General features: G+C 41.4%; 1 protein-coding gene across 9 annotated transcripts in view; it reads left to right on the top strand.

Moving 5' to 3' along the window:
- Positions 1–234: 234 nt before the first annotated feature.
- MOB3B (MOB kinase activator 3B) overlaps positions 235–27222 on the top strand; it is a 77225-nt gene continuing 50237 nt past the window's right edge. The window contains exons 1-2 of one of the 9 annotated variants that reach the window (XM_071730441.1): positions 878–1017; positions 23986–24058. Coding sequence is in view for 2 of the 9 variants with exons in the window: in XM_071730437.1 (XP_071586538.1) it covers positions 380–410 (31 nt within the window). In the remaining 7 variants the exon portion in view is untranslated. Of the gene's footprint in view, positions 507–804; positions 1095–23985; positions 24059–27222 lie in introns of those variants that run through there. The other 8 variants (XM_071730437.1, XM_071730435.1, XM_071730443.1 and 5 more) reach the window with 8 other exon arrangements.

Genomic DNA, 27222 nt, shown 5'->3' on the forward strand with positions numbered 1-27222 from the left:
GGTCTCTTCTGTTAACACCTACATTCCTGTCCTCCTTTTTTGGCCAGTGGAAAAGATGGGTCAGGTGGAAAGGAGTAAGACCCTGAAGTCTTTGTTGACATGGATGAGTTTTTGTCCAAGCTGTATACATACACTCAGCTGGGAGAGTGCAGGTTACTGGTTGGTTTTCCTTTTTTTCCCTAGTAAATCAATGTAACTGCAAAAAAAGATTTAGCTATGCAAACAACCGTTGTGCTATCAGTCTACTCTCATAAACGCCATGGATTAAGATATACTAAGTCGCTTTAGGTCAGCAACACAAATACGAGTAATTATCTTATCAACTTGTCCTCAGGGAAGGGCCCCAGGTCTTTGGTCTGTGCTGACAGGTGAAGCAATAATGGAGGTCAAACTCCCTCAAGCCACTGCAGGTATGAGGAGCCCTGTTAAAAGAAGGTCGTGGGGGTTACGGCTATCTCGTTGCTTGTGGGATAGCCCGAAGTTCTGGATTTGTTGCCTTCACTGAGGTGAGTTTTTTCCTGAGCTCTGCTGAGCTCGGTCCAGGCTGAGGCCTCTCCCGGGTAGCCGTGGGGAAGGTGGTTACCCCTCAGACAGGGGCCTGGGCTGGAAGACGTCGGGGGCGCCCTGGGATCCTCGGGGAGCGCCCGGAGGCCGCGCCCCACGCACCACAGAGCCAGACAGCGCCTTCCCCCGGGTGGGGGACACGGGACACGGGTGGGGCCGCACGAACCCGGGCTGCAGCCAGGAGGGCACCGCCGCCATTTCCACCGCCCCCGCTGCTGCCCGCTCCGCCCCCGCCAGGGGGCGACCTCCGCCGAGGGCCACGCAGAGCCCGTGGAGCCGCGCGGCGGGAGCCCGGGGCCGGGCCGCGCCGGGCCGGTTCGGTCCGGGGGACTGGCAGCGCTTTGTCGCCGCCGGGGCTCGTGGTACATGGTGGCATCGCGTCGGGCTGTCGCCTCCTGTCCTTGTCTGTCCGGCGAGGAAGACACCTGTGCGGCGGCAGCCGAAGGGGTGGAGGTATGGCGGGGGCGGCTACGGCGGGTCGGTGCATGTGAGAGGAGGCGTCCGTTCCAGCGCTCCACAAACTTACCTCTGTGAGTGGTTCACCGATTAGGAGTCGGTCGCAGCGCTCCGGCCGCACTCTCATTCCCCATCCCGCTCACCCGAAGCGGAGATAACCCCCGTCTCTCCCCCCCCACCCAGCTCCTCCCAGCCCCGCCGACACCTGCCATAGCCGGGGGTTCCCGCTGCCCTTCGGCCGTCGTGCCCCGCCGGGAGGTGTCAGGTGGGAGCCCTGCGAGGGGACGGGACGGTCCCTCTGAGGGGTGTGTGACTGCCCGGTCCCTGGCACTTCCGCAGGTAGAGCACCGGCTGGCCCGCAGCCCGCGGAAAGGTGCATTTAGCTCATTTAGCTAAGGGCTTTTCTTTTTCCTTTCCGTTTTTTGGTTTTTTTTTTTCCTCCTTTTTTTTTTTTTTTTTTTTCTTCTTTTTTTTTTTCCTCTCTCCACCCGGTCTGTGAAAGGTGGATGCTTTCCTCCAGAGTTTCAAGGGATCTGCTCGATCTTGCTAGGGGATCTGCTGACTCGTGTGTGCTGCAAAGCTGGACCCTGGGCAGGGTCCCGCATCGGGCAGGCGAGGGTGCACGCAGGTCTAAAGAGAAACAAAAGCGAACGCCTCATGGGTTTGGATTGTTTTCCCCGTACCACGCTATTTATTTTAACACAGTTTGGTGTCCACCTTTCAGCCCGCTTGTCCTGCTGCCTTTCTGCATTATATTCCGGACGTGGGGAGGTGGGATCCAGCGCCCTGCCCTGCTGCTCCTGTTGCACCGGTGTTGGGCAAAGGGACAGGAGCCTCAGCACCACAAGCTGGGAGTTTCTCTTCAGCCATGGCAAACGCTGAGGCAAAACCCCTTGAAAATGGTAGTTTTGCTACAGTTCTTTTAATGCTGGGGATGAAGTTAGTGTCTCAAGAAACCTGCCATGCAGCTGATCTGCCAGGTCTTTTAGTTGTGAACCGATGTGCTGGAATACATTTAGTTGAGAACAGAGTACTGGTGTTTATCTTGCAAGGTTGCTTGATGTAAAATGTTTTGTGTTGTACTCCTTGTTCACTAGTGGAACACGAAATCTGAAATCTCTGCAAGTCTTTGCAGCATCTGGACATGACAGCTTGACAGCTAGCCTCTCAGAGGCTGACACAGGGGCTGTTAGGGGGAAATGAGTAATTGCCAGTATGGGGAGCTGCAAATCCCAGAAGTACCCACTCTTGTCTTAGAACAGCTGTAATGCAACCACTGAGTGGCCCAGGTTGCCAAGGGCTCCTGGAGAGTCCTGCTTGCAGCTGATTGACCCTGCAGATCATCTGTCTGTCGTCTTCTGGCAAGACTGCTGCCAGCAGGCATTTGAAGATGTAGAGGCCTTCTTACTCCCAGTTGATGGTCAGACCAGCTTCTTCTGGGGCTTGCTGTGGACCTCTATCAAAAACAAAATGTTCTGATTGTTGCAGGGTTGTGTCCTAAACCAAGTTAGAGCAAGAACAGGTTACCTGTATGATTTTCAGGTGGATAAAGGGCAGTTTAGGCTCCTTCTCACCCCTGCTTAGATTGCAGTGATTTCATATGAAGACAAGAAGATTATTTCTTTTCTCAAAGCCCTTTAACTGTGTTTTTACACACAGATAAGATTTGTACATAACGAAGAATAATAATTAGAAAATCTTCCAGACATTCTTCTCAGACTGGAGAACTTACTGGCCAGATGCTCTGCACTAGATAGAGTGCCTGTTTCCCTTTCTTCTACTATAGCAAAGCATGTTATTCTGATTTTTCAACATTTTTTGACAGTTTTGCTTTGCCACTCAGTGGGATAGATAAAAGTGCCTTCCTGACAGAAAAAAAGGTGGAAACTGTTTGTTTGTAACAGAGAGAATGCACATCTCAGAGAGAAATGGTAGGGGGGGGGACATGGGTTGAAAGAAGAATGCAATGTAGACAGGGTGTAGTGAAGCAATCCAGAGCTCCAGAAGGTGCTAAAGAGCATAAGGAGATGGATGCAGAATAATGTGATGTTGTTTGGCACCAAGCAGCTTGCAATGATGATTTAATGTTGTTTACCAGTTTTGGTGTAGTAGCTGGTGCTGCTTAAAGCACATTAGTGAGTGATGTGAAACTTGGGATGTGTCCAAATCACTTCAGCTTCTTTGCTGATACTTCTCTCATGATAAATATTTTTTTATCAATTGCCAGCAAAGTACTCAGCAGTGCTGGAGATCCCTGAGGAAGATACTCTTATTCTGGAGCACAAATATGGAGAAGTGGAGAGGGCCAGGTGACCTGAGAATATGATTCACAGAGTCATTTGGAATAGTAATTATTTAAAAATGTTACAGGAAAAACAGGGTTCTGGTCTTTGTTTAATATTCAGTCATTATTATCAGTCAGTTAAACAGATCTCAGATGGAACAGTTTATAGACAGAGCATAATGTTACTTTCATTTTGCTGCTTTAGGATATTATCTCAGGATTTGATGCTTCAGTAAGTGGTATGTTTGACAGATAAGTTTTGGGAGCCTCTTCTGAGACAGGGACTTAGGCCTGTGTGGGTAAGATGGAGACAGAAAGCTGAAATTAGTAAGATATAACTGGAATTTAACTGCTAAATACTGTACAATTAAATTTGCTTCCAGAGAAACTAGCAGGTTACTACTGCAGTAATCTTTTTTGGTGATAAGTAATTAGCACATTAATATATTAAAGTAAAAAGTCTTATGAATGAACTGACAGTATGGCAGAAGACCTATTAGACATACACAGAGAAACCCAGAAGAGACTTTTTTAAAGGAGTTTGGTCCAGATAGCAACAGGAAGGGAGGTTTTGATCACTCTTCTGCAGTCTTGCTGCCACACTCGCCATTCTCTTTTATGGTGGCTCTTGTATCCAGTGTGCATTCTTCCCTGCTTTAAATCTTTACTGGAGCAAAAGTATGGATTTTGTTGGTTTGGTTTAGTTGGGTAATTCCCTGTTTGTTGATTTCAGGAAAAGGTTCAGTAAGTGTTAGCACAGAACAAGAATAGGGTTTGAAAGGTGACGAAGGAAGGAAGGGTGTAAATTGGGCTATTCTGTCTTCAGAACCATGCCTTTATTTTGATTAAACCCAAAGAGATAAAAGGGGACTGTGACAGGGACCGAGGCTAATCAAATAGCTTCAGGGAGTGTACTTTTTAAAACCAGGGGGCTATTAAGTCAAGACTTTCCAAGATCTGTTTGATCTAGAGAATCTGTGTACAGATTGAATTTAAAATATCTGTTGCTTTTGCTGTTGAGGGCTTTTCCTTACCTCACCAATCAAATCAGAAAAAAAGGATTTTCTGTCAAAAGATAAAGGTTTTTAATCCAGAATTATAGCAAATGCTGTGGCTAGTGACATGCAGTAAGCTAATTGGTAGTGGAGGATCTCTTGTGTCTTAAAATCTTCTTTCCCCACTACAGTGAGCTTGACTTGCAATTTTTGTTTTTGTAATTTTACACTTATTACCACTTAGAGGTACAAAAACCCCAAGATATTTTATCTGTAATAATTATGCAGCTCTGAAGTTTTAAAACAAATACTGGCAGATAGATGAGTGCAGTCTAAATCAGCAGCTGGAGGGAGTGCTGGACAGACACTTAAAACAGCTTGGGAAAGACTCGACACCAGGTCTTAGATGATTGGTACTCTCAGTGTGCTGAAACCAAAAAAGTAAGGCTGAGAGGTTTAAGAAATTAAGTTCCACGTTATTTCTCACCCTTCGGTCATGCATTCCTTACTCTAGCTCTGAATCTTGGGAGATCTGCAATTTGTGTTTTCCATTTCACAACTGTCTACATTTCAAAGTGACCCAACCTTTAATTGATTCGTAACACATGGTACAAATGCTAGTACTAAAAAGGTAGATGGCACATTTTTTCTTCTTTTACCTACGAAAATAGTCAAGAACCTGTTCAGTTAAAGGATCTTGAGGCACAGTAAGTTTTAAAGTGAAATTTTAAGTGACTTTGAATTGTGTACCAATTCTAAGTGTAAGAATGTTTTTACTTTCTCATTGTAGTGTCTTTTTTCCCCTGTGTTCTTGTATGGAAGTACCCAGAGATATGGTAATAGAGTGTATGATAAAGTAGACACTGAAGTGGCGTATCCACAGTGGTTCTAAAACAACCAAAGACTTGAACAAATAGACATGATTTTTTTTTTTCTTCAGTTATTGTAATAATAAAAAGTTAAGAAGTTTTAATGTAAGAGTTTCATGAAATGAAAAGTAATTGAGAATTTTTCATAGTAAAGTGCTGTACATTTCTAAGTACTCCTGTAAGAGAAAAGGTTGAGGCTTAAAGTTATTTGGCTTCTAATACTAGAAGACTGTAATCAGTCATGGACATAGCAACTCTTCCCACAGGAATAGAAAGTTGCATATCTATCCTCGTGGAAGGTTAACACTGAATTGCAGACAGAAAATGTGAAAATAGTATTGTCTACAATACCTTCTTTTTTTCTTTTGCAAGATATGATAATGTCTAAAAGCAAAGATTTTTTGTTTGTTTGTTTTTCAGAAAGCTAGCAGGCAGTTCTTAAACACTACTTGTCTAACAGCAGTTAGTTAAGCTTACCAAGGTACCCTGTATCACTTAATGAGTGTATGGCTTTACAGCCTCTCTATTTCCCTCTTAAAAAAATTGCATCTTGAAATGTGAGTCACTATTTACAATAAAACTTGCATGAATTAGTATTTATATCTGCTTAAATTAATGAAAGTGCCTTCTCAAAAGAGCAAATGGAGGAAGCAAATGTTTCCATACTGTCCAGGGATGCGCTTTTGCTTATGGCTTTGTCATTACCAAAATACACTGTGATTCCACAAGTAAGAGATGGACACACATCTAGTAGGTTGTGTAAGGTCGTGTCTAGTCATAACCTGCTGAAGTCTGTACTGACTCCTGGCTTTTCAGAAACTGAAATCCAAGTGCAGATTGAAGCACAGAAATGTATGTCCAACATAGATATAATTACACAGATACAACTTGACATCATCTTCATGGTTTATTATGCATAGGAAAATCTGAAGTTCACAGGCTTCAGTTCAGCAACTTCATTAAGTTGGATATACAAAATTGGGTTATATTAATTTTTCACAGTAAAATCAGCAAATTAAAAAAAAATTCAGAATTAAAGGTGCTTGAATATATTTTGCTGGTGTCAAACATTGCTGTGGTGACCATGTGCTTTCAGTGCTTTAATTAAAGTAGAATTTCTAGAGATTGATTAATGAGTTTCTTGGCAACTGAAGATTAACTAGGTGCCAGATTGATCTTATGCTCTATATACAGCCAGCTAAAGAATTGAGTTTTCACACTGCTGATTAAAAGTAAACTTCTGTTTAGGAGGCTGAAGTCCATTCCCTCCTTCCCCTGTTTCTGTGAAGTAGGAGCATGTGAGAGTGATGTGGATGGGCCTCAACTCCTTAGCTCAGTGTCTAATTTAGATGCCTTAATTTAGGCAGTTAAAGTATCCTGTTGTTGCACTCCTGGACTCAGGAATAATACCACAATTTCATTAAGAAATTTTGCTACATATAGATCTCCTGAGTAGCAGTTAAACTGATGAGGATGATGACCTGAAGCACTACTTTGCTCTGCCTATGGTGAGGGAAAGAAAGATGGGAGAGGAGTGGAAGAAATTTGGTTGCATTTGTGGCCATATAGGAAATGTTTTCTGATTAATCATGTCTTCTTGTGAACTCAAAACAGGCAGATACGTATTTTATATAGCATTATGAACCAATGTATCCTAAAAATCTATGCTGCAGGTAATGATATTCTGTATTAGAAGATGGGGTTTATATCTTCATGCGATATAAAGATGAGTCTACTTTCAAAATAAGGAGGCTGGGAATTGACTTTTCTAACTCAGAAAGTCTACCCATTATTATTTTTTGAGTTTAGAGAAGTCCAAGTCATGTTAAATTCTCATCTGTTTTATAATTTGAGATTCGTGCAGCATACAGGACTCCAGGAAATTTTATCTTTTCCTTGTATGTCTTCATTTTGTAACTTTTTCGGCATTAGTGAAGTAATGTAAAGTAAAATATATGTAGTGTCCAAATGCAAGAGTTTCAGGTAATAGAACAAGTGGGATATTCTGTGGAAAGACAAAAAAACTTTTTCACAGTGAAAAGAAAATACAGGGGAGAAATATCCACCTGGTTTTGTAAGATCTTACCTTTTATAGATGCAATAATACCAAGTGCCCCTTCACTTGAGTACAATGTATTTAACCTAGAGCATGGAATTATTTTTGAAAGCAAGCTCCAATTATCAATTTGAAATGGTTAAAATGTGGAAAACACAAACCTATCAAAAATGGTAAAATTAACAAATTATTATAAAGATTACAAAAATAGAAAACATTACCTCTTTATAATGTGTGTTTTTTCATAAGACTGTCAAAAATTATAAGGCATGTCCTCAATTCCATTTGGACGGCTTCCCAGGAACAGTGGCTGTATTGTTTATCTTTTAGGAAATTGGTGATTCTTCTGAAGTACTTTTTCATGCTGAATGTAGTGCTTGTTAGGATCCATGTTTGAAAGCTGTTTCTTGCTCTTCTTAGCTCTTCTGACAAACATATCTCTATTTTTTCAATTTGCTGATGAATGCTGTTTTTGAATTTCTCAGTCTGGCTTTTATTCCAAGTGCCAACAGGAAGATTTTTGCTAAATAGCTGGAAAGTCTGTTGGAGGAACTCGTAGATTATAATCGTGATATTGCTCTGTGTGACCTTAGTAACCTCCTTGGGGAATCTGAAATCAGTTGTTTCGCTGAGACATTGATGAGAAGAGTAGCCACCTATTTTGAACAGAGAGTTCATGTTAAAGTAGTTCACTTTGATTCCTTCGAAGAGGCAAACTGTATGCAAGATTTTGATGTACAATGCTAGTGTAATGCAAACTGGCAGTAAACTTCTCTTAAGCAAGATGGTCATGCTGATGAAGTAGTTACTACTATTTTCCTTGCCTTTTTGCAGATCCGCAAGCTTGCAGTTTCTTGGCTGTCTTTTCTGTGCTAACATGTGTCTCTTTTATGTCTCTGAATTTACTGCCTTTGTATGACATCCCGGGTATTACTCATTTTGTAGGAATTGCATTTTTATCAACTGCGATCCTGCCAAGGTTACTGTTGATTTCAGTTTTAAACAGTTTCAAGGGTTGTGCTTTGACTGCATATAATTGAAAAAAAAGAGTAAGTGAGTCCATCTGGCTGTCAGAGGACATGGACAGATTAGCAGGCCAGAGACTGGTACAGGCCTTTCATCTTCTCACATTCTTACTGGAACAGGTAGTCTTGTTTTATGCTGAGACATTTTACTTTCATGCTTAACCCAGAAAAGACTGAAAAAGAATCAAATCCCTAGCTATCAGGGATGTGGACAAGCAAAATGTAATTTTATTGATTTAAAACCGAATGTCTTTATTGGTAGGACAAGATGTGTGGAAAGTGGCTTAAATTTTATTAGAAAAATAACCTTGCTGTTGACATGAGTATTTGCTATAGCTGCATTGGCAAAAAAATATATATACAATGTTTAAAAGAGATGTCTTTTTCTCCAAAATCTCTGATGGTTCACTCAGAGATGCTCTCCTCTACTTAATCGATGAATCAGCCTTAATTTTTAAAGACTGAAAGGATGGCATGCTATTATGGAAGGAAGAGGAAATCCTTACATTTCAGAGTAAGAAAACTTCTGTTCAGAAGCCTTCTGTGAAGACAAGCTCTCAAGAAGACTGGTATTTATTGTGTTGGCAGCAAAATGTCTTATCTTCACACATATCCAGTATAATGCTCAATGTCTGGCCAGTGTACACTGCTGAGTGTCATGCCTGTGGGCCAGCTGGACTGCATGTAATGACCCAAAACAGTCTTAACCTTTTGTGATCAGGGTTATGAGATAGTGCTGCATAAGCACTGTGGCTTGAAATGGAAGTGTTTGGTTGGTTCCCAAATATGTACTAGCAAAGTGCCGTGTTTCTAGATACTGCTGGCTTACTCTAGTGCAGTAACAGCCCTTTTAACTCCTTCCTGTAATTATGAGAACTCACCACTCACTGAAAATGAAGGTTGGCCTGGTCTTTCTGATTGACTGTTAAAACACTGTAAAAATATTTTTATTCTGGTGAAACACTGTAGAGCAAAATCTTATGCCCAATCATCCCTTGTTTTCCTTCCATTGTGATTACACATAATGGAAGGAAAACAAGGTGAGCTGCTAGGATGTTGGGATAAAATACTAAAATTTCAAGGGAAGATTCAACAATAGTTAAGAGTTTTTTAGCTGTCATTGGAAATAGCTGAAAATATTTTCTTTTCTCAGAACAACAACAACAGAAAAATTAGGGCATCAAGGGAAAACCTGTTCACAGTTGCCTCTAGCTGAACTGGTTGTAGGTGGTGAAGGAGACAATACATGCCTTGTGGAAGTAGCTTTTGGCCATGGTTAGGGACCAAAAACGTGTTGGCTTTGTACTGCTATCTTGGGACTAGTAAGGATGATTGCTTCCCAAGGAAGCTGAGTGATCTCTACACAGTACTGTGTGTAATGCTCCTACTTGGAGGATATTTGTTTTACCCATGTGAAGATCACCATCTTGTACATTAAAACTCTCCTTCCATGAAAACAGGAAGAGATGTAGGCATTCTACCTCATAGTGCAAACCATCTACTGTAAGACAAATCTCCTCAACGCTGACCCTTTCTTAATCCATTCCCTGTTTGCAGGAAAGTACTTCCGCTGTGGGAATGAGAAGAATGACTTGATCAAACAAATCAGAAGCTCTGAATCTATGCTTTGTTTCAGTGTTAGGTTTTTCTAAGCTTTGCAGTACTTTATTTCCTCTTAAACAGCTCTCTGGTATTTGAATCACTGGGAGAAACTTTTTTTTTCATAGTGAGACAGAATATGCTTGTTGGCTTGTTGTTTGTTTTTAATAATAATAGTAGTAGTAGTTGTAGTAGTGTTATCACTCCATTACAAAATCTGTAATGTGAGCATCTGTGTGAGCATCAAAACATCTCGCTGTGGTACTCACATGGGCTGTCATGCTTTAGTGAAGACCTTATCTTGGACTGCAGATTCCATTTTGTGCCAAAGCAGCTGAAGAAAAGAAAATTTACTGGCTCAACTTGGAGCTGAAAACAAAAATCACAGGTTAATTCAGAAGCAACAGCTCTAGTTCAAAGGACAGGAAGTCAACTAAATGGGACTGAGATCTCAAATCTGGATTCACATAGGTGATGCCTGGGTTTCAAGTTGCTTTCAGTTTTCCTGTATTTTAACTGCATCTTTACAAGGTAGATATACCTACTTATTACATGCCTTGGCAGTGTTATATAGCTTTACCTAGGGTCTATGTCAAGGTTATAAGAAATGCTGAAGTAAAGGCAAGTAAAAAATGCCTGAGGCCTCATAAGTGCAAATCAGATTTAAATTCAAGTGACCCTCTTTTCTGAGGAGACTTCTTTAATTTCTGGATTGCCTTTGTTTCAGCCAATATTGGCCTGTTTGGTTGTGTGAGAAGTAAAGGTGATAATCTCTGCTAAAGATGATAAAAACTGCTGCTCCCCACAGTGTAGCACAGAGAAACACTGGCAGGAAGGGGAGCCTGAATACCACTTGCCCCAGCTGCCTCCCTCCCCATCACAGGAATCATCAGACAAACAAAAGCCATATCTACAAATCCAGAGGAGCACAGGGGAACCCAAATTAAGGACCTTCTGGGATTACCCTGGAGAGAGCCTAACCCCTATGGCCTGGTAGAGAAAACAATCCAGATTTGTCAGTGCTGAACTACTTTACAAACTTCTTGCTAGTTGCTGCCCAGAGGTAGGAGACATATTATGGAAAACTAAGGAAGTGCATTTCAGGATTACACAGGACCGATTATGGGATGTTTAGAGGGGGAACCAAAGGTAGGGAAAGGGATGAATGTGGGTGTTTTGGGAAGGAACAAGCATGTGAAAACAGATGAGTAAAGGCATAAAAAGGACTGGTCATATGTAAACAGCAGCTGGTCAATACGTTTCCCTGTGCACTGAGCCTAACCAGCAGTATGTCAATGGCCACAGAGGTTTGAGAGCCATGTGCATGTCTGTCTCTGAGGGTGACACCACGCGAAGGGGTGGCTGTTGAGGGGACCAAGGGAGTCCTTCCTGGTCATCTGCTCTGGAGCTTTGTTTTTGTGTGTGCTGAAGCCCCGGTGGCCCATATTGTTGTCCTGAAAAGTGGGGTCCATCACACAGTATGCAAGAAGCAGATCCACACACAGGGTCAAGATATTTGTTTTAATTTACAGTTCTGCACAGAAAATGGAGCTAGGTGGTATTCCACGAAGCTAGTTCAGCTTCCCTACATACGGGCTGCTTTTATAGACAGAAACATGTAAAATTACTTTCTCCCTGATTATGTTCTCTGTGTTGTGTATGTAATTGGTTAAGTGTTCTTCACTTGCATTTCAGTGACAGTGCTTAAAGGTTTCACTACTTATGCTGAAACAATAGGGTTAGTAAGGGTCTCTGTAGCCTAAGGCTGGGTATTTTAATATGCTAACTCACTGTATTAACATCTCATCACCTTTTAATGTCCTGTTGAATTAGTCAGTGTTTCCTATTCAGTGCTCAAGACTATAAACAAGATAAGTTGTGGGGAGTACTTGTTTCCATCCCTTTCATCTTTCAGGCTTGTCTCAAGGACGGGCATTGACTGATTTGAATGTGTTCTCTAATTCTTACTGTATCAGAGTTATGTAAGTTGTGGTTTTATTGTGTGTGTTCTTGTGCTCTTTCATGTGGTTTTCCCACTAAATTTTACTTTTTCAATGGCTAATCAACATTGGTATGTCCAGGTGCCAGGATCCAGAGAGAGCTACCGGGCAGATGTTGTATCTAATCCCAGCTGTTGGAGAGATGAACTTTGTAGGGATATGTGCATATAGATTATATACACTTCTCTGTGCTGGTTCATGTTTCTGTGTGTGACTGCTGGGTGTGCATGCTCAGCCTCACTACTGGTTGGACCTGGGGGCATGGAGCTGCAGCAGCCTCACCTCTGTTAGGCTGCCAGAATCGCCCACACTATCAAATTATAGTCACTTTCTGTCAGCCAGACACCAGCAATTCCAGTAGGAAATTCAGAGTCTCATCTAAGTCCTTAGAAAGTACCTATCTCACCTTATCCATCTTATTGGCTGTACAGGTGATGCAGGGATGAGAAAAAAAAATCTTATTGGAGTATCTGCCATGGGAAAAGTTCAAAGGTCATATACCCTACCGGAAAATCTGAGATGGAATAGCTTGGAAAGGCTGTTTGGCTTTTCAAGGGAGTTTCCATCTGTTTGCACTGTCAGACTCTTTGTGTTAGGTTTTCGTGACTGTAGTGTTGTCATCTGCTTGCAATCAATTGTAATAAACAGCTAGACTAATATTATTGTTCATCTGTCTGTAAAAGGACCATCTTGGCAGCTGAGAAAATAGCAATCATGAAAACATCTCCACACTGATAGGAGATACAAGGTTCCTAATGCTTTCCCACTTGTGTTACTCAGTGCAGATCTTTTAAAAAATGTTGTGTTTGTGTGGTAAAATAAAAAAAAAAATTTAAAAGCCAGTCTGAATTCCAGGGGAGAGACTTACTTGATTCTCCTGTTAAGCAGTGTTTGTTTCTTTTCTGGGCAGAGCACAAACATCACTTTCTTCTTTGACCAGATGTGAAAAACCCTTAGGCCTAAGTAACAGAGTCCAGTAACACGATAGGGAAAGTCCCATCTGGCCAACATACCCCAACTGCAGAGGAAGTGTTTCATGCAGCATGTCTTTTTAAAGATCTTTGTCAGTCACAAAACCAAGCCTGTAATAGGGCTCAGATGATATTGAGTTTAGGGTGAAGTTTTACCACACACAGCCAAACTGATCTAATAGTTACTCATATCAAAAGAGCTGGTCCTGTTTCTCTCCTGCACAGCCTTGGGAACTTTTTCAGTTTGGAAACTAACGTGACTGAGAAACCAATCCTGGTCTCCTTGTCTGAGAGAGCTGTTTGGGGGCAGGGAGGAAAGGAAAAGATTTTGCCTACTTTTCTATCTTTCATTAGATAAGCAGAGTAGAACTGGTGCTGGTACATGGAGATGACAAGAAGACCATGGCTATTAGCATGTTTAGGATGCAATTTCATTGTCAGGCAGCCTTCAGATCACCTGAGCAGATATGTCTAATCTTGGATTATTTGATCTTGCTGATTTCCCATTGTAAGACCTCTTGAGGAAAAAAAAATCTTTCATAGTTTTTAGAGTGATGGTGACAGTTCCACAGAATCACAGAATTATCAGAGTTTGAGGGTACCTCTAGAGATTGTGTAATCCAACTCTTCCGCTAAAAGAGGATCACCTAGAGCACATGACACAGGACTGCATCTAGGTGGGTGTTGAATATTTCCAGAGTGGAGATATATACATCAGGTATCTTTGCCTTCAAACCTGTTTAAAAGGACATGTGCCAGTAAGAGCTGAAAACCTGGTGTTCTGAGTTTAGGCAGTGGTTGTGTGATTTTGTCTCATCCTGACATCCTCATATCCCATTTTGCAGGAGAGGGACACTTAGCTATGCTGCTAAGTGTCTCAGCTTTTCACTTTTAGTACTTGGACCCAAGACTGGCTGCAGAATGTAGAACAGAGTGAAACCATTTAAAACCATACTACTGAAAAACTAAGAGCTGACCTCCTTTTGTTCAGTTCTCCAGCTTGTCCTTTTGTTCTGCCAAAACTTTCAGAATGTAAGGCAGAGAACTTGTAACTAATTTTCAACTCCTCATGTACTGAGTCATTAGGTTTTTCCTCAGTGAAGTCAGTATGTGTTTCATGTTTTCAGGAATGTTTTCATCCATGTCTGACTGCTAATTTTGTGAATTCTGGAGGACAGTATTTATTCTGAGGTTTGAACTGCTCTCTCAAACATCATTGAATCACTGAAGCTGGTGATCGTTCAGAAAGTTATTGTGGGAAGCCAGGCAGACAGTAGGACTGTGTAGCATCTTGTTCCTAGGAAATAGCTTGTGGTACAATTTTGTAGAGAGATGATTACTTATTTCCTTTAAAAAGTTGTTTAAAGTTACTTGCACACATAGATATTGTATCTTTGGAATTAAGCATTATTGTCAAGTGCACTTGCAGTGCATGGCTTGTGAACACATATGAAATGAGGTGGGGACTGAGAGTATAGGCATTGACTTGGTTTGGCAACAGGAGTAATAAGCATGCCAGCCTCTGTTTGTTTTTTCGTCAGGTAAATGCTGGTGTTTCAGAGTAGCTTTATTTCCCCTGGGGAGATGTCACATCATGAAAATGGTCCTTAGCAATTCTAACAGCCTGCTTTGGTCATGATCTTGTCTAAAAGATGAAATGTTAACTGGTCACAGAGATACTTCTCCATGTGACTGATGGATTATCAAGTAACAGTTGCTGAACAACTCATAGCCCTTGACAGAAATGTGTGATCACACAGGTTCCTGCAGTAAGGTAGATTCCAAGTTGGCAACAGCTCTTGTTACTCCATGCAAATATGACTGTCTGTTCCCTGCCTGTCATGTGCATAGGAGTGTTTGGGGTGCCATCCATTTTCACACTACACTACAGCAGAAATAGTTGAAGAATGAATCCAGTGACACTTGATTCATTTACATGTAGATTGTGACCCCAGAGTGAAGAACTGTTTGTACTCTGGGCTTTTCTACTTAGGATTTCACAGAGGTCTGCCGGCAGAAGATCTAGTTGTGTTTCCTATGGCTCTTTTGTCTTTGCTAAATAAAAGATTGTTTAGACTATGTAGGAGGAGATCACTTCTAGGATCAGCAAGTTGGTGCATGTGAATTTTAATGCAGTGCAGTTAGAAAGTGGTCTAGGCTTTTGGTGACAGTGCTTCTTTTGGAATTGCTCAGCACACATGAGCACACTAGTGTTTTACAGATTGGTGTTTTGAACAGCATCTGAACTCAAGAATTTTTGATGTGCTGAAACTGAACCAATTCACCACAAAGCTATTTCAAAACAAAAGCTTTAAAACCCTTCATAGAATAAGGAGTATAGGTTTCCAGGTTTCTCTCTGGACACTTCCATGTTGGGCAGAAAGGTACCATGGCAAACTGCTACAACAGGATGCAATGCTATAAATTTACTCATCCCGATTCTGCAGTGATTGACACTGACCAAACAGTAACACTCTCTCTCCAGAGGCCCAACAGTCACCTCCTGTGAACCTCCTATATCAGCACACTGAAGAGGGAGAGAATCTTGAATGCTGCAAGCAGAAAGCAGCTGTGGGCTCCAAACCCTCATCTGTTTCTAAGATTGAGGCTAACAAGCTTCTGGAGAGATTGATGATTTCCTGGAAATTAAGACTAGACTCAGTGAATGAGTCCTCCGTTAGTCCAGTACTTCTTTTGGCTGAAAAATAACCTGACTTGGAGACCCTGAGAGCTGAAAATTTCCTAAAGCTTCTTCACTAGATACCACTGTTGCTTTGATAGATTTATAGCAGTCTTAGCACTAATGAGGAGAAAGAGGAATTAAACCTAGTAACAGTATTTTATTTTCAGATGTAAAATGCACACCTACCATACAACAACATACTGAAGGGGCTAGAAGTTTTTTTAGTTATTATGAGGATGCCCTTGAGCTGCTGTTCATGCAGCAGGATTTATCTGCTGTGTAACTGCCACGGTTTAGCCCCAGCTGTCAGCAAGGCACCACACAGCTGTTCACTATCTGCAGTGGGATGGGGAAAAAATCAGAAGAATAAAAGTTACAAAACTTCTAGGGTGAGATAAAGACAGTTAATAGGTAAAGCAAAAGCTGTGCATGCAAGCAAAGCAAAACAAGGGACTCATTCACTACTTCCCATCAGGAGGCAGGTGTTCAGCCATCTCCAGGATAGCTCGTGGTTCCATCATACAAAATCATGAATGTGAAGACAGACACTGTAACTGTGAATGTACTCCACTTCCTTTTTCTTCCCCAGGCTTTATATACTGAACACAACATCCTATGACATGAAATACCCCTTCAGCCAGTTTGGGTCAGGTATGCTGGCCATGTCCCCTCCCAACTTCTTGTGCACCCCCAGCCTGCTCACTACGGGGTGGGAGGGTGAGAAGCAAAAAGGCTTTGACTCTGTGTAAGCACTGCTCAGCAATAACAGAACATCCCTGTGTTAGCAATGCTGTTTGCAGCACAAATCCAAAACACAGCCCCATAGAATCTGCTATGGAGAAAATTAACTGGAATCCAGCCAATCCCATCATAGTGACACTTCTATATTGCAAGGGTAAAGCAGCTGAAATTTCTTTTTCAGGTCCCAAAAAACCAAGGTGTTAGAAGGTGAGCCATGGAGATGGACCACTGTTTTGGTAGATGTGTCAGTTTTGATTTCCTGTGTCTGCTACAGGAAGTTAAAATAATAAACTAGAAACATTCTGTAATAAAAACTCCCATCAGCAGTGACACTATAGACACCATGATAGGGAAGAAAATTACTGTCATTTAGTAGATACAGTTGGGAAAGTATCAGAAAAGAAAATAAGATATAATTCATTTTATGAAATAGAATTTTTAATACCTCTCTGAGCTCAGAAGAGGCTTCAATTAACCTAATCCTGTATTCCATACTGTTTAAGACTGCTGACTTTTAAAAAAAGTTTAAGACTTTTTATAACAAGAATGGGGTATGATCTTTGTTTCAGACTGGACTGACCCTGGTGTAAACTAGAGCCAGCTTCCGGTTTGCACTGCAGACAGGACATTTGGTAGGATAGCATTTGAGTGGGTCTGGAATTCTTTGACAGTCCAAAATCTTCCTTGGTAATTCTTAGGAGCATAATTGGGTAAGACCAATTTTTGACAGGCAGTTTGCACTTATTGCTATGCTGTTAGTGATGATAGGCAGGTGGCAAGATTTTACACTAAGTATGTTGACAGAGGGGGCAGTTAAACAGATTGACAGATTAAAGGAGGGGGCAATATTGATAGCTACATCTTCTCTCCTTTATTTAGTTTCTTCTTCTGCTGTGGCTGCTAGAAAGATGGCTTCGTTTTATACCAGTATTTAGAACCCAGGCAGCCAGGACATCTGTATATGGGACTGATGAGTTTGGGAACTGCTGTTAAAAGGGCCATGACTTGTCAGCTAGACCCAGTAAACCAAAACAAAAACAAATACTTGCACAATACTGGTTAGTAACAACACATTTTCTAACAACAATCTATTGTGTCTTGTTAAGCTGATGAAGGGAAGTAACTCTGGGGTATCCTGCATAAAATTTCCATGTGCTAAAAGTGTAACGTTTTCCCTGCTTTATTTCCAATTTTCTTTAATATTTCAGAGTATTTTGATAAGTGGATGGAAAATGTTGTTCTGGCTTTATGGCCTTTTTCTACCCATCTTGTCTTCTTGGTGGGCCACCTTTACTTTGCAGAGACTTTAGTTGATCCACAAAGAGATTCCATTTGTTAACTTTTTTTTTTTTTTTTTTTTTTTTTTTCTTCACTGTAGCTAATGCGGTAGCTTTTAAAATGCTAAATAGGAAGGGTGTTGACCAAGCAACTAATAATTACATGATGCACCTGTTCTCTCCCAGAGTGGAGTAAGAGAAAGGGAACTCCCAGCACCGAGTGTTTCACACTGACATTCTTTTTTCTGGACAGAATTCAGGATGAGGGATTAGGTCTTTGTAGCTCTGTAAAGAGAGTTGGGATAGGATTTTCACATAGACCTTTGGATCCTGAGCAGACATCAGTGGTAAGCTTTTTCTAAGGAGTTTAATTTCTTATAAGAATTGCCCTTATAAGTAATATATAACTTTTAAAGTAATCTTTTTATAAATATAATGCATGATATTTCTAATGGGGTCTTGAACAAAGTGGTTTCCTGAATTCAAATATTTTTTCTTTAATTTTTATGTGGTTGTTGGCACCACAAGTGTTGGCCACTGGAGTCACCTTATTTCTTCCTTGAGTGGGATAGTGATGTTCCAGGATAGTGATGATCCGTATTGGAAGAGATGCCTTTTTTTCCCCTGATGTCCTTGGTGCCATTAGCTGTGGTAAATGCAAGAGCTGGAGATGTGTGGAAATCTCTTGAATAAGTTCAAACATACAGAGGCTTTAACTCTAGGTGCCCCAAGGTGAATGAGTAACTCTCCTCCATAAATCACAAGTTGATGGACAGATGTGTTATGCAGGTACAAGGCACAGCAATAGGATGCTGGGCCTTGGAACCTCAAGAGGTTTTACATTTTCTGTCATCAGCTAAGGTGTCCCCTTGATACCATTTTTCTTTTTCTTGCTTGGAACTTAACATTTTCAGTCAGTTAGGAAATGTCTTAGAAATCTCTTCAGTCTAAAATATTGCTATTTCTTTGGAAAGTGGTACAGTTTCTAGAGCTCATAAACAAGGCAGTGAAGAAGAGGCATTTATCAAGCAGTTAGATAAAGGACTACAATATGTGAAGGAGACAAAGGTGAACTCATTAAATAAACCAGATTCATCCTCTGCTCTTCCATTTGTCCCAAGAATACTCAATGTCCATACTTTTTTCATTAACTTGAGCTGGCACCTCCCACTTCTGCGATTTTCTGCTCTGCTAGCAAATGGAACTTGCTGCTTTAATAAATATGAACACACCTATTCTATAATAACATTGAAACTTCAGGAGCAGTGCAGTTTCCTAACAGGTCAAAGAAAAGTATTCCTGAGGGATATGATGACAAGTTTGTCCTGCTCAGTTTTCTCACATCTTAAAGTTCAGACTTTTTAATTTTCAGTGTGAATCTATTAGATCCAGAGGACTCCATTATCCAGTGGAAATTGACACAGAGATATTTTCATTGAGCAGCTTCAAGCTGAGTTTAATGGAGTGTATCTGTAGGAACAGATGGCAACATCAAATGAGACAACTATGGTTTTCTTCCTTGGTCTGCTACTGGCATCCTATGTGACCTTGGACAAATGATTTGCAAGTATTTTACACGAGAGACAGTGGGATTGTTTTTGATAAGAATTTTGTGGGTAAATCTTAAAGCAGAAAGAGGGGCCACTTAAAAACCAGTTCTTTCACTGTTACAGTAAAGTAGCTTCACAGAATTGCAGAATGTTAGGAGTTGGAAGGGACGTCTGGAGGTCGTCTAGGCCAGCTCCCCTGCAAGAGCAGCATCCTCTGGAGCAGGTGATACAGGAACATATCCAGGAGGCTTTTGAATGTCTCCAGGGATGGAGACTCCACAACCTCCCTGGACAATTTGTCTCAGTGCTCAGTTACACTCAGGGTAAAGAAGTATTTTCTAATATTGAGGTAAATCTCCTATGTGTCAGTTTGTGACCATTATCCCTTGTTCCATCACTGGATAACATAAAGAAGACTCTGGCCACATCCTTCTGACACCCACCCTTTATATACTTATAAATATGGATGAGATCCCCCTCAGCCTTCTTTTCTCTAAGCTAAACAGCCCAAGCTTCTATGATCTGATTTCTTTTTGGTTTATTTTACTGCCAAAACATAGCAAACACAACTTGATTACATTAATTTTCCTTAAGGAATTATAAAGAAGGAAGATTCCTCTTCAATCTCACAGCTTATTCTGCTTGCAGAAGTTGGCTTCTTACCTCTTAGCTTTGTGCTTTGTGGTAGCAATTTACTGGTTTCTGCAGTGTCACCAAATGTGGCTGATTGCAGGGGCAGTGTGCTTTCATTTGGTATATAAGGGAAGAATGGATCTGAAAATGTAACATAAAGCATGTAGAATACTGCTGGCATTCCACTGTAATCCCTGAACTTGTCTTTAAGAGAACTTGTCTTGCAACAAAAATACCTGGGCTGAAAAGCCATCTGCTGAAGCATCTTAGCCCTAGAGATTGTTTCAGTTCAGTGGTTGGGGTGAATCAACCCCCACAAAAACAGAATTGCTCTCTGTTACTCCCCCCAACCTCCCAGGGGAAGATAAAAGAGAAATAAGAAAGAGAAACATTATTAATGGTTTGGTTAAAACTAGAAAAAGTTTAACAGAACAGGGAAAAGAGACTGACACATGGGTAATAGTGGAAAATACGTGAATATATGCAAAATTGATTGTCAGTGGTTGTTAACATACGTGTCCGAAAGTCTCTCATGGCAGAACCAATTTGGAAAATGGATCCAGGGCTCTTCCAAGCAACCAATGGGTTAGATCCTGCAGAGCACATGGTGAGCAGGTGTCTCTCTCCAAGATGTCCCAGCTGAAGGAAGGAGTAAGGGAGCAGGAAGGGGCAGGCTTCCTTGTGCTCCTGGCTATTACAGAGTATGGCAGTAAATGGGAGGGAATAGAGACCACTCTCTGTTTCCCGGATCCCTTGGGATCACAATGACACTGTCTCACTAGGCACATCTGTGCCTCCTCAAGCTATGGCAGTGACACTGGGAGGAGGTGGTTAAGTGTCCTGCTGTGCTACTTAGATCCCAGCAAGTCCATGGTTCTGGATGGGATTCATCCTTATGTGCTGAGGGAGCTGGCAGAAGAACTGGTTAAGCCACTTTCCATCATCTATGACAGGTCCTGGCCAAGTGGGGAGGTCCCAGATGACTGGAGGTTGGCCAGTGTGACCCCGATCCCCAGGAAGGGCCAGAAGGAGGATCCAGGGAGCTATAGACCTGTCAGCCTGACCTCAGTGCCTGCCAAGGTTATGGAGCAGATCATCTCGAGTGCCATCAAGTGGCATGTTGAGGACAACCAGGGCATCAGGCCCAGGCAAGATGGGTTTAGGAAAGGAAGGTCCTGCCTGACCAGTCTCATCTCCATCTATGAGTGGGTGACCCACCTAGTGGATGAGGGGATGGCTGTGAATGTGGTCTAACCTCGACTTCAGCAAAGCCATTGACACAGTCTCCCACAGCACCCTCCTGGAAAAGCTGGCAGCCCAAGGCTCAGAGAGGTGCACCCTTCACTGGGTTAAAAACTGGTTAAAAACCAGACACAGATAGTGATGGTGAATGGTGCTGCATCCAGTTGGAATCCAGTGACCAGTGGTGTCCCCCAGGGATCAGTAATGGGCCCAGTCCTATTCAACATCTTTATTGATGACCAGGATGAGGGCATTGAGTCTACCCTCCATAAATTCACAGATGACACCAAACTGAGGGTAGTGTTGATCTGCTGGAGGGTAGGAAGATACTGCAGAGGGAGCTGGGCAGGCTGGGTCAATGGGCCAAGGCCAGTGGTATGAAGTTCAACAGGACCAAGTGCAGGGTCCTACACTTTGGCCACAATAACCCCATGCATCACTACCACCTGAGGGAAGAGTGGCTGGAGAGCAGCCCAGCAGAGAGGGACCTGGGAATACTAGTTGACAACTGGTTGAACATGAGCCAGCAGTGTGCCCAGGTGGCCAAGAAGGCCAATGGCATCCTGGACTGGATCAGGAATAATGTGGCCAGCAGGACTAGGAGTGTAATTCTCCCTCTGTACTCAGCCCCGGTGAGGCCACACCTTGAGTACTGTGTCCATTTCTGGGCCCCTCACTTCAAGGGCATTGAGGTGCTGGAGAAGGTCCAGAGGAGAGCAAGGAGGCTGTGAAGGGACCAGGGAGAGAGTCTTATGAGGAGAGGCCGAGGGAGCTGGGGTTGTTTAGCCTGGAGGAGACTCAAGAGGGACCTTATCACTCTCTACACCTACCTGAAGGGTGTTTAGTCAGGTGGAGGTCAGGCTCTTCTCCTGGGTAACTAGTGACAGGATGAGAGGGTTTAGGTTGGATATCAGGAAGCACTTGGAATGGACTGCCCAGGGAAGTGGTGGAGTCACCATCCCTGGAGGTGTTGAAGGAAAGGCTGGATGTGGCACTTAGTGCCATGGTCTAGCTGATGTGGTGGTGTTAAGTCATAGGCTGGGCTTGATGGTCTCAGAGGTCTTTTCAAGCCTCGATAATTCTGTGATTCTGTAATAAAGGCCTGGAGAGAACGCTGTGCCAGTCATCACCAAAAGAAAACCTCACCTTTGAATTTCTAAAGCATGGCAAAACACTGTTCTCATCTAAGACCTAGTTAGATTTAAAAGATGGTCATAGCTTTAAGTCTTCTAAGAGAAAGTGAGGTAGGTATAAGGGGTTAATTTCTTCTCTAGTAGAAGGTTTCACACAATAGCAGGGAGTGCCTGTGGATTCTTACATAAAGGAGTTAGCCTGAGAGCCTGAATTTCACTGGTTACAGTCTTTTGAAGTATGTAATGCCTGGTGTCTCATGGCAACCTCTTTAATACAATGAAAATAAGATAAGGTAACTGGTAGGAGCCATTTTTGGAGACATTTTTTATAAGCATATGGGTGGAGGCCATGTAAGGCCATTTGAATTTAGCAGTCGAAGGAAGAAAGGTATGTTAGTATCTCGTGATTTTCAGCACAGACAAATTGTTCAATAGATTTCTAATAGTGTTGCTTAAAAATTGTTACTGACTTCTCACCAGCATGTTTGCACTCAAAGGAGTGTGAGGGGTTACAGACATCTACAAGTAAAGGTATTTCAGTGGTGTCCTGGAGAGCTTTCTCTTTTCACAGTAGGGGCTAACCTGCCTACATTTCTGAACCCTTTGTTATATTTTATATCTGTGTGCAGTGAGTCAATGTAATTGGATTGTGGTTAAGGGAAGGAATTCTGGAAAGAGTAACTTCTAAGTTTCAATGTGGTATATGTGGAGGATACCAGTAGCTGCATTTAAACCATAAGGCTACCTGTGAGATTAAATAGAAAATGTTAGGGATTGTTTGTTGGTTTGGTTTTGGTGTTTGACCTGTAGACTTTTAAGTCGTGTGTGTGAGAATATTAGGTCTCATAAACTGTTGCAGCAGTATCGTCTCTTGTGGGAGGCACTTTTGCATTGCTGTATTAAAATTCAGCAGATAAGTATTAACTCTTTCATGAAAAATTAATACAGTATTAACAGAAAAAATATTAATTTCTAAAAAATGCCATGCATCAGAGAATCACACAGTTTTTTTCTTGGATGAATTAATAAAACTTCAGTTTGCATATAAACATTATTGTGTTTCTGTTAAGACAGTTGAAGAAAAATGTTCAAAGGAGCATGCTCGTAATCTAATGGTGTCCTAGTAATGAGGCCATGAAGGGATATTAATGATGGGATGTGCAGCTTCCAGTTTACATGCTAAGACTTGCACATCTGGGCTCATTACCTTAGGCTACCTGTATTGTCAGAGGAGACAGATGAGCACTTTCAAGTTCGATGTATCTGATGTATTTTAGAAGTTAAGGATGGAGATGGTTTATGCTGCAGAACTGGGTTTCTCTTCATTAACTATAATGGGAGTTTAGACAAGAACCAATTACATCAAAATCGTCGACAGAAATGTCAACATTGGAAACATCTTCCAACCATTACCCTACACCACATCCCAAAAGAAATAGATACCCTGATTGTACTTTGCTATGACAACAACCCAGGTAGCTCACCTGAAAGCTTTCACTTTTGCCATGTTCTCAGTCTTGACAGTAGTGACTGAGCTTGTTCTTGCTGGACTACTGTATTTACCTGTGCTGTGGCCACCGGTGTTTTACCCTAGGGGAGCATTGATTAGCCTGAGTGTACTGCTGGGTGTGTGCTTCAAAGAGCCAGATGTCCTCTCAAGTTGTTGGGCTGTGAAGAGTATGGTGTATTGACACTGATGACTGGGCTAGGCTGGTAACCACAAAGCCAGCGTATTTCTGTGTCCTGGGTGTGCATGGTGAAGCATCAGTGCTGGCTGGGTCAGTTGGCTTAGGTGATCTGGCTGTAGACAGCATGTAATTGGCTTCCTAGTTGGATTCATGTTGAGAGGTCAAATCTTTCTTATACAAAAATAGTTTAAAAAGACTGTTACTACTTGTCTTCCACAGGGTCATTGTCATGGTTTCCTCTGGAACTACTGGAACTACTGGAACTACTACTAATGTAGTGCACTACCAACAGGTACTTGTTTCTGTCTGCAAAAACTGATAGGGAAACTGGGTTTGAAATTGTGACTCAAGTATCATAGAATCATAGAATCATAGAATTGGCTGGGTTGGAAGGGACCTCAGAGATCATCAAGTCCAACCCTTGACCCACCGGTGCGGTTGCTAGACCATGGCACTGAGTGCCACATCCAGGCTCTTTTTAAATGTCTCTAGGGATGGAGTCTAGGGACCGGGCAGTCCATTTCATTGCCTGATCACCCTCTCCGTAAAAAAATTCTTTCTGATATCCAGCCTAAATCTCCCCTGGCACAACTTAAGACTGTGTCCTCTTGTCTTGTTGAAAGTCGTCTGGGAAAAGAGACCAACTCCCACCTGGCTCCAACCTCCTTTCAGGTAGTTGTAGGAATATGTTTGCCCACAAAAACATTGCTGCTTTCTTTTAAAAAGGTGCTAATTTGATTGTAAGGTAAATTTAATCTTTACAGGATAGCTTTATGCTTTTCTGTGCTCTTGGGAAAGCATGCCTCAGTTCTTCTCTGCTTAGAGCAAGTATAGCTTAAATGAGAAGTTTGTTCTCCTTTACCGGAAGCTTATTCCTGGTGATTGTTCTGTGTTCATGCTAGTGTGTCAACTTAGTGCAGACAGAAGGATAACAGTAGAGATTGTTTTAGTTCTCAGGGATGCTGAGGCCTGAAATGATGAGCTGACTCCTTCTGTTCTCCATATATGTCTGGTTTTCTCAGTCCATTTCTTTATACCTTCACACACAAAAAGTGCAGCTGAACCAATTCACTTGTTTGGACTCCTTCCTGCACTCTTGGAAACTGTTCAAGGAAAACCTCATCTTTTAATGCTCATGTGAACAGTAGTGCAGCAGACTAATTGTATTCATCTGATAATGTCTTAGGAACCAAAGTATAGAGTCTTAAGCAGACAAGAAGCATAATGCTTGACATAATGTTTCATACATTTTTCCAGGGAAGCTGTTCTGTAACATCTGCCTGATACTGGAATAAATCGTGCAATTAATCTAACAGTCCTAATGACAAAGGGATGTGACAGATCAGAAGTGAACATAAAAGGTTACACCTTATCTTTTAGCAGCCTCATGTTGAAATCTCTTTTGTGCAAGGAACAGTTGAGGTATGGAGTATGCAGTTTCACAGTCTGGATACAGTATCTTTGCCACACAGATGAAATATGAGTCAGTATAACACTGTGAACAAGTAAAAGTTTTACATGTCCAGCCAGACAACAACTGTTCTGTGGAGTTTTGCAGGGGATCATGTCACTTGGTTTAAGAGGTGTTGGATAGGTACCTGTGTATTCGAAATTAAGGCTTATATTCTGCCACCGCTGGTGTGTGTCTTGAAAAACTGGAGGTTACATCAAATTTACAAGCTTTGAAGAAGGTTTATAGAATGTGAAGGGAACCTGTTTTATCTCTGGCCAGAACAGCTTTGTTTTATGTCTGTGTAGCTCTGTGTAAACGTAATCTGCTTCACTAAATTACACTCAACTTTGAATGCTCCAGTTTGCATGAAGCCTGCAGAATTCCAGAAGCACCCTTACATTTTTGTTATGTTCTGAAGACTTATCAATATGTTTATAATAAAGTAAATCTCATGCTGTTATAGAGGTCTGGATAGACTTCTGAAAGTTATCTGTTATCTTGTGTTGAAAAATATCAGCATGACCATTTTACGGTTGTGACCTTAATTTAACTCCTTCTGTTCAATCCAGTGATAGAAATGTATCAGAATGTATGCTTGCATTGTAAGTTAGATATTTATTTTTCCAGAATCAGAACATTTCCATTTTGCCTGTTGTTTTGTCTATTTTTTTCATTTGTTTCAGTAAGTAGTGGAAAATATAAAGGCATCATTTGTACTTGTTTTAATATAAGAAACTGGAGCTGAAAGAAAGTCAAGTCATTACAGCTAACAGAATTTGGAAAATCCTGATTTCCTGGCAGTAATAGATTGTTCCATTGTAATTTTAATTGGCATAGTTAGTATTTGAAGTTTTCTCCTATATCATGTTGATTTATAGTGGTCATGTTCTCTAAATTTATCTGTTACTTATACCACATTTTTCATGACAGCTTGAGCAGGGGTACTAAGGAATGAATCAGAGAGTAATGGACTTTATCTTGAATCCCCAGGTGTGCAACATCAATTTGACTTGGACCTAAACGGAGTTAATCTGTTTCTATTTTAGAGCAAGCAGCTCTAAAGCTCTAAAAGAACTGGGTGATAGGCCAGGTCTTACAAGTTGTATAACTCCCAGTATGTTGTTCTATTCTAAAAACAGGAAATGCACAGTGCTTCTTTAGTTGCATGTACTCCCAGACACATGTAATAATTTAATAATCAAACCTTTTTACATATGATGATGATGAAAACAGCAAATGTAGGTGGTTTATGCTTTCTTTGTATACTTGCCTGATGGTTTTCCACAGCTAAGCCTAGAGTCAAAAGCTGTGGTGGTTTTGGCAAGAAAAATGTAGAGTAGTAAGAAGGATACAAACTATCCTTACAGATAAAAAAACAATAGGCAAAGGACTTCCAAGTCTGTCTGATCTTACAGCATTGCTGAGATGAGTCTTTCCAGTGTGTGAAAGCAGTATGGGAAAAACTGTCTCTCATTACCATTGATTTGTTGGATTCTCACACATTTTTCTAAAGGAAACTTGAACTTCTATCCCTGCTGAGATAGGATAGGGATTCATTCTTCTTAGTCATCTAGGTGGCATGCTTTTCAGGCAGGAGATATATTGTTATTCTTGAGTACTTTGGGATCTGTGGTGATTGCTGGCTCAAAATCATGATGGTATCTGCCTCTGATAGCAGATACTGTGTGTGATATGGCTGAACTTATTCAAATAATTTGGGACTGGATCAGAACCAGAATTTATGGAATATATGGGTGGCAAAATATGTGATTAAATAGCAAGATAGACATGCAAATTCCTAGCCATTTATGTAGCAAAATGATTGATGAAAAAAACCCAAAATACATCTAAAGCTGTTCTGGCTTAATGCCGGTTACAAATGCTAAAATTTTTGTGAACATAATCATAATTCCCAGTACTGTTAAACACTCTGCAAAGCTAATGGATAAATTAAAAATAATGAAACCATATAGTAGAAATGCTAAATACATAGTGAAAAGAAA

The sequence above is a fragment of the Heliangelus exortis genome, chromosome Z (assembly GCF_036169615.1).
Source record: "Heliangelus exortis chromosome Z, bHelExo1.hap1, whole genome shotgun sequence".
NCBI lineage: Eukaryota > Metazoa > Chordata > Aves > Apodiformes > Trochilidae > Heliangelus > Heliangelus exortis.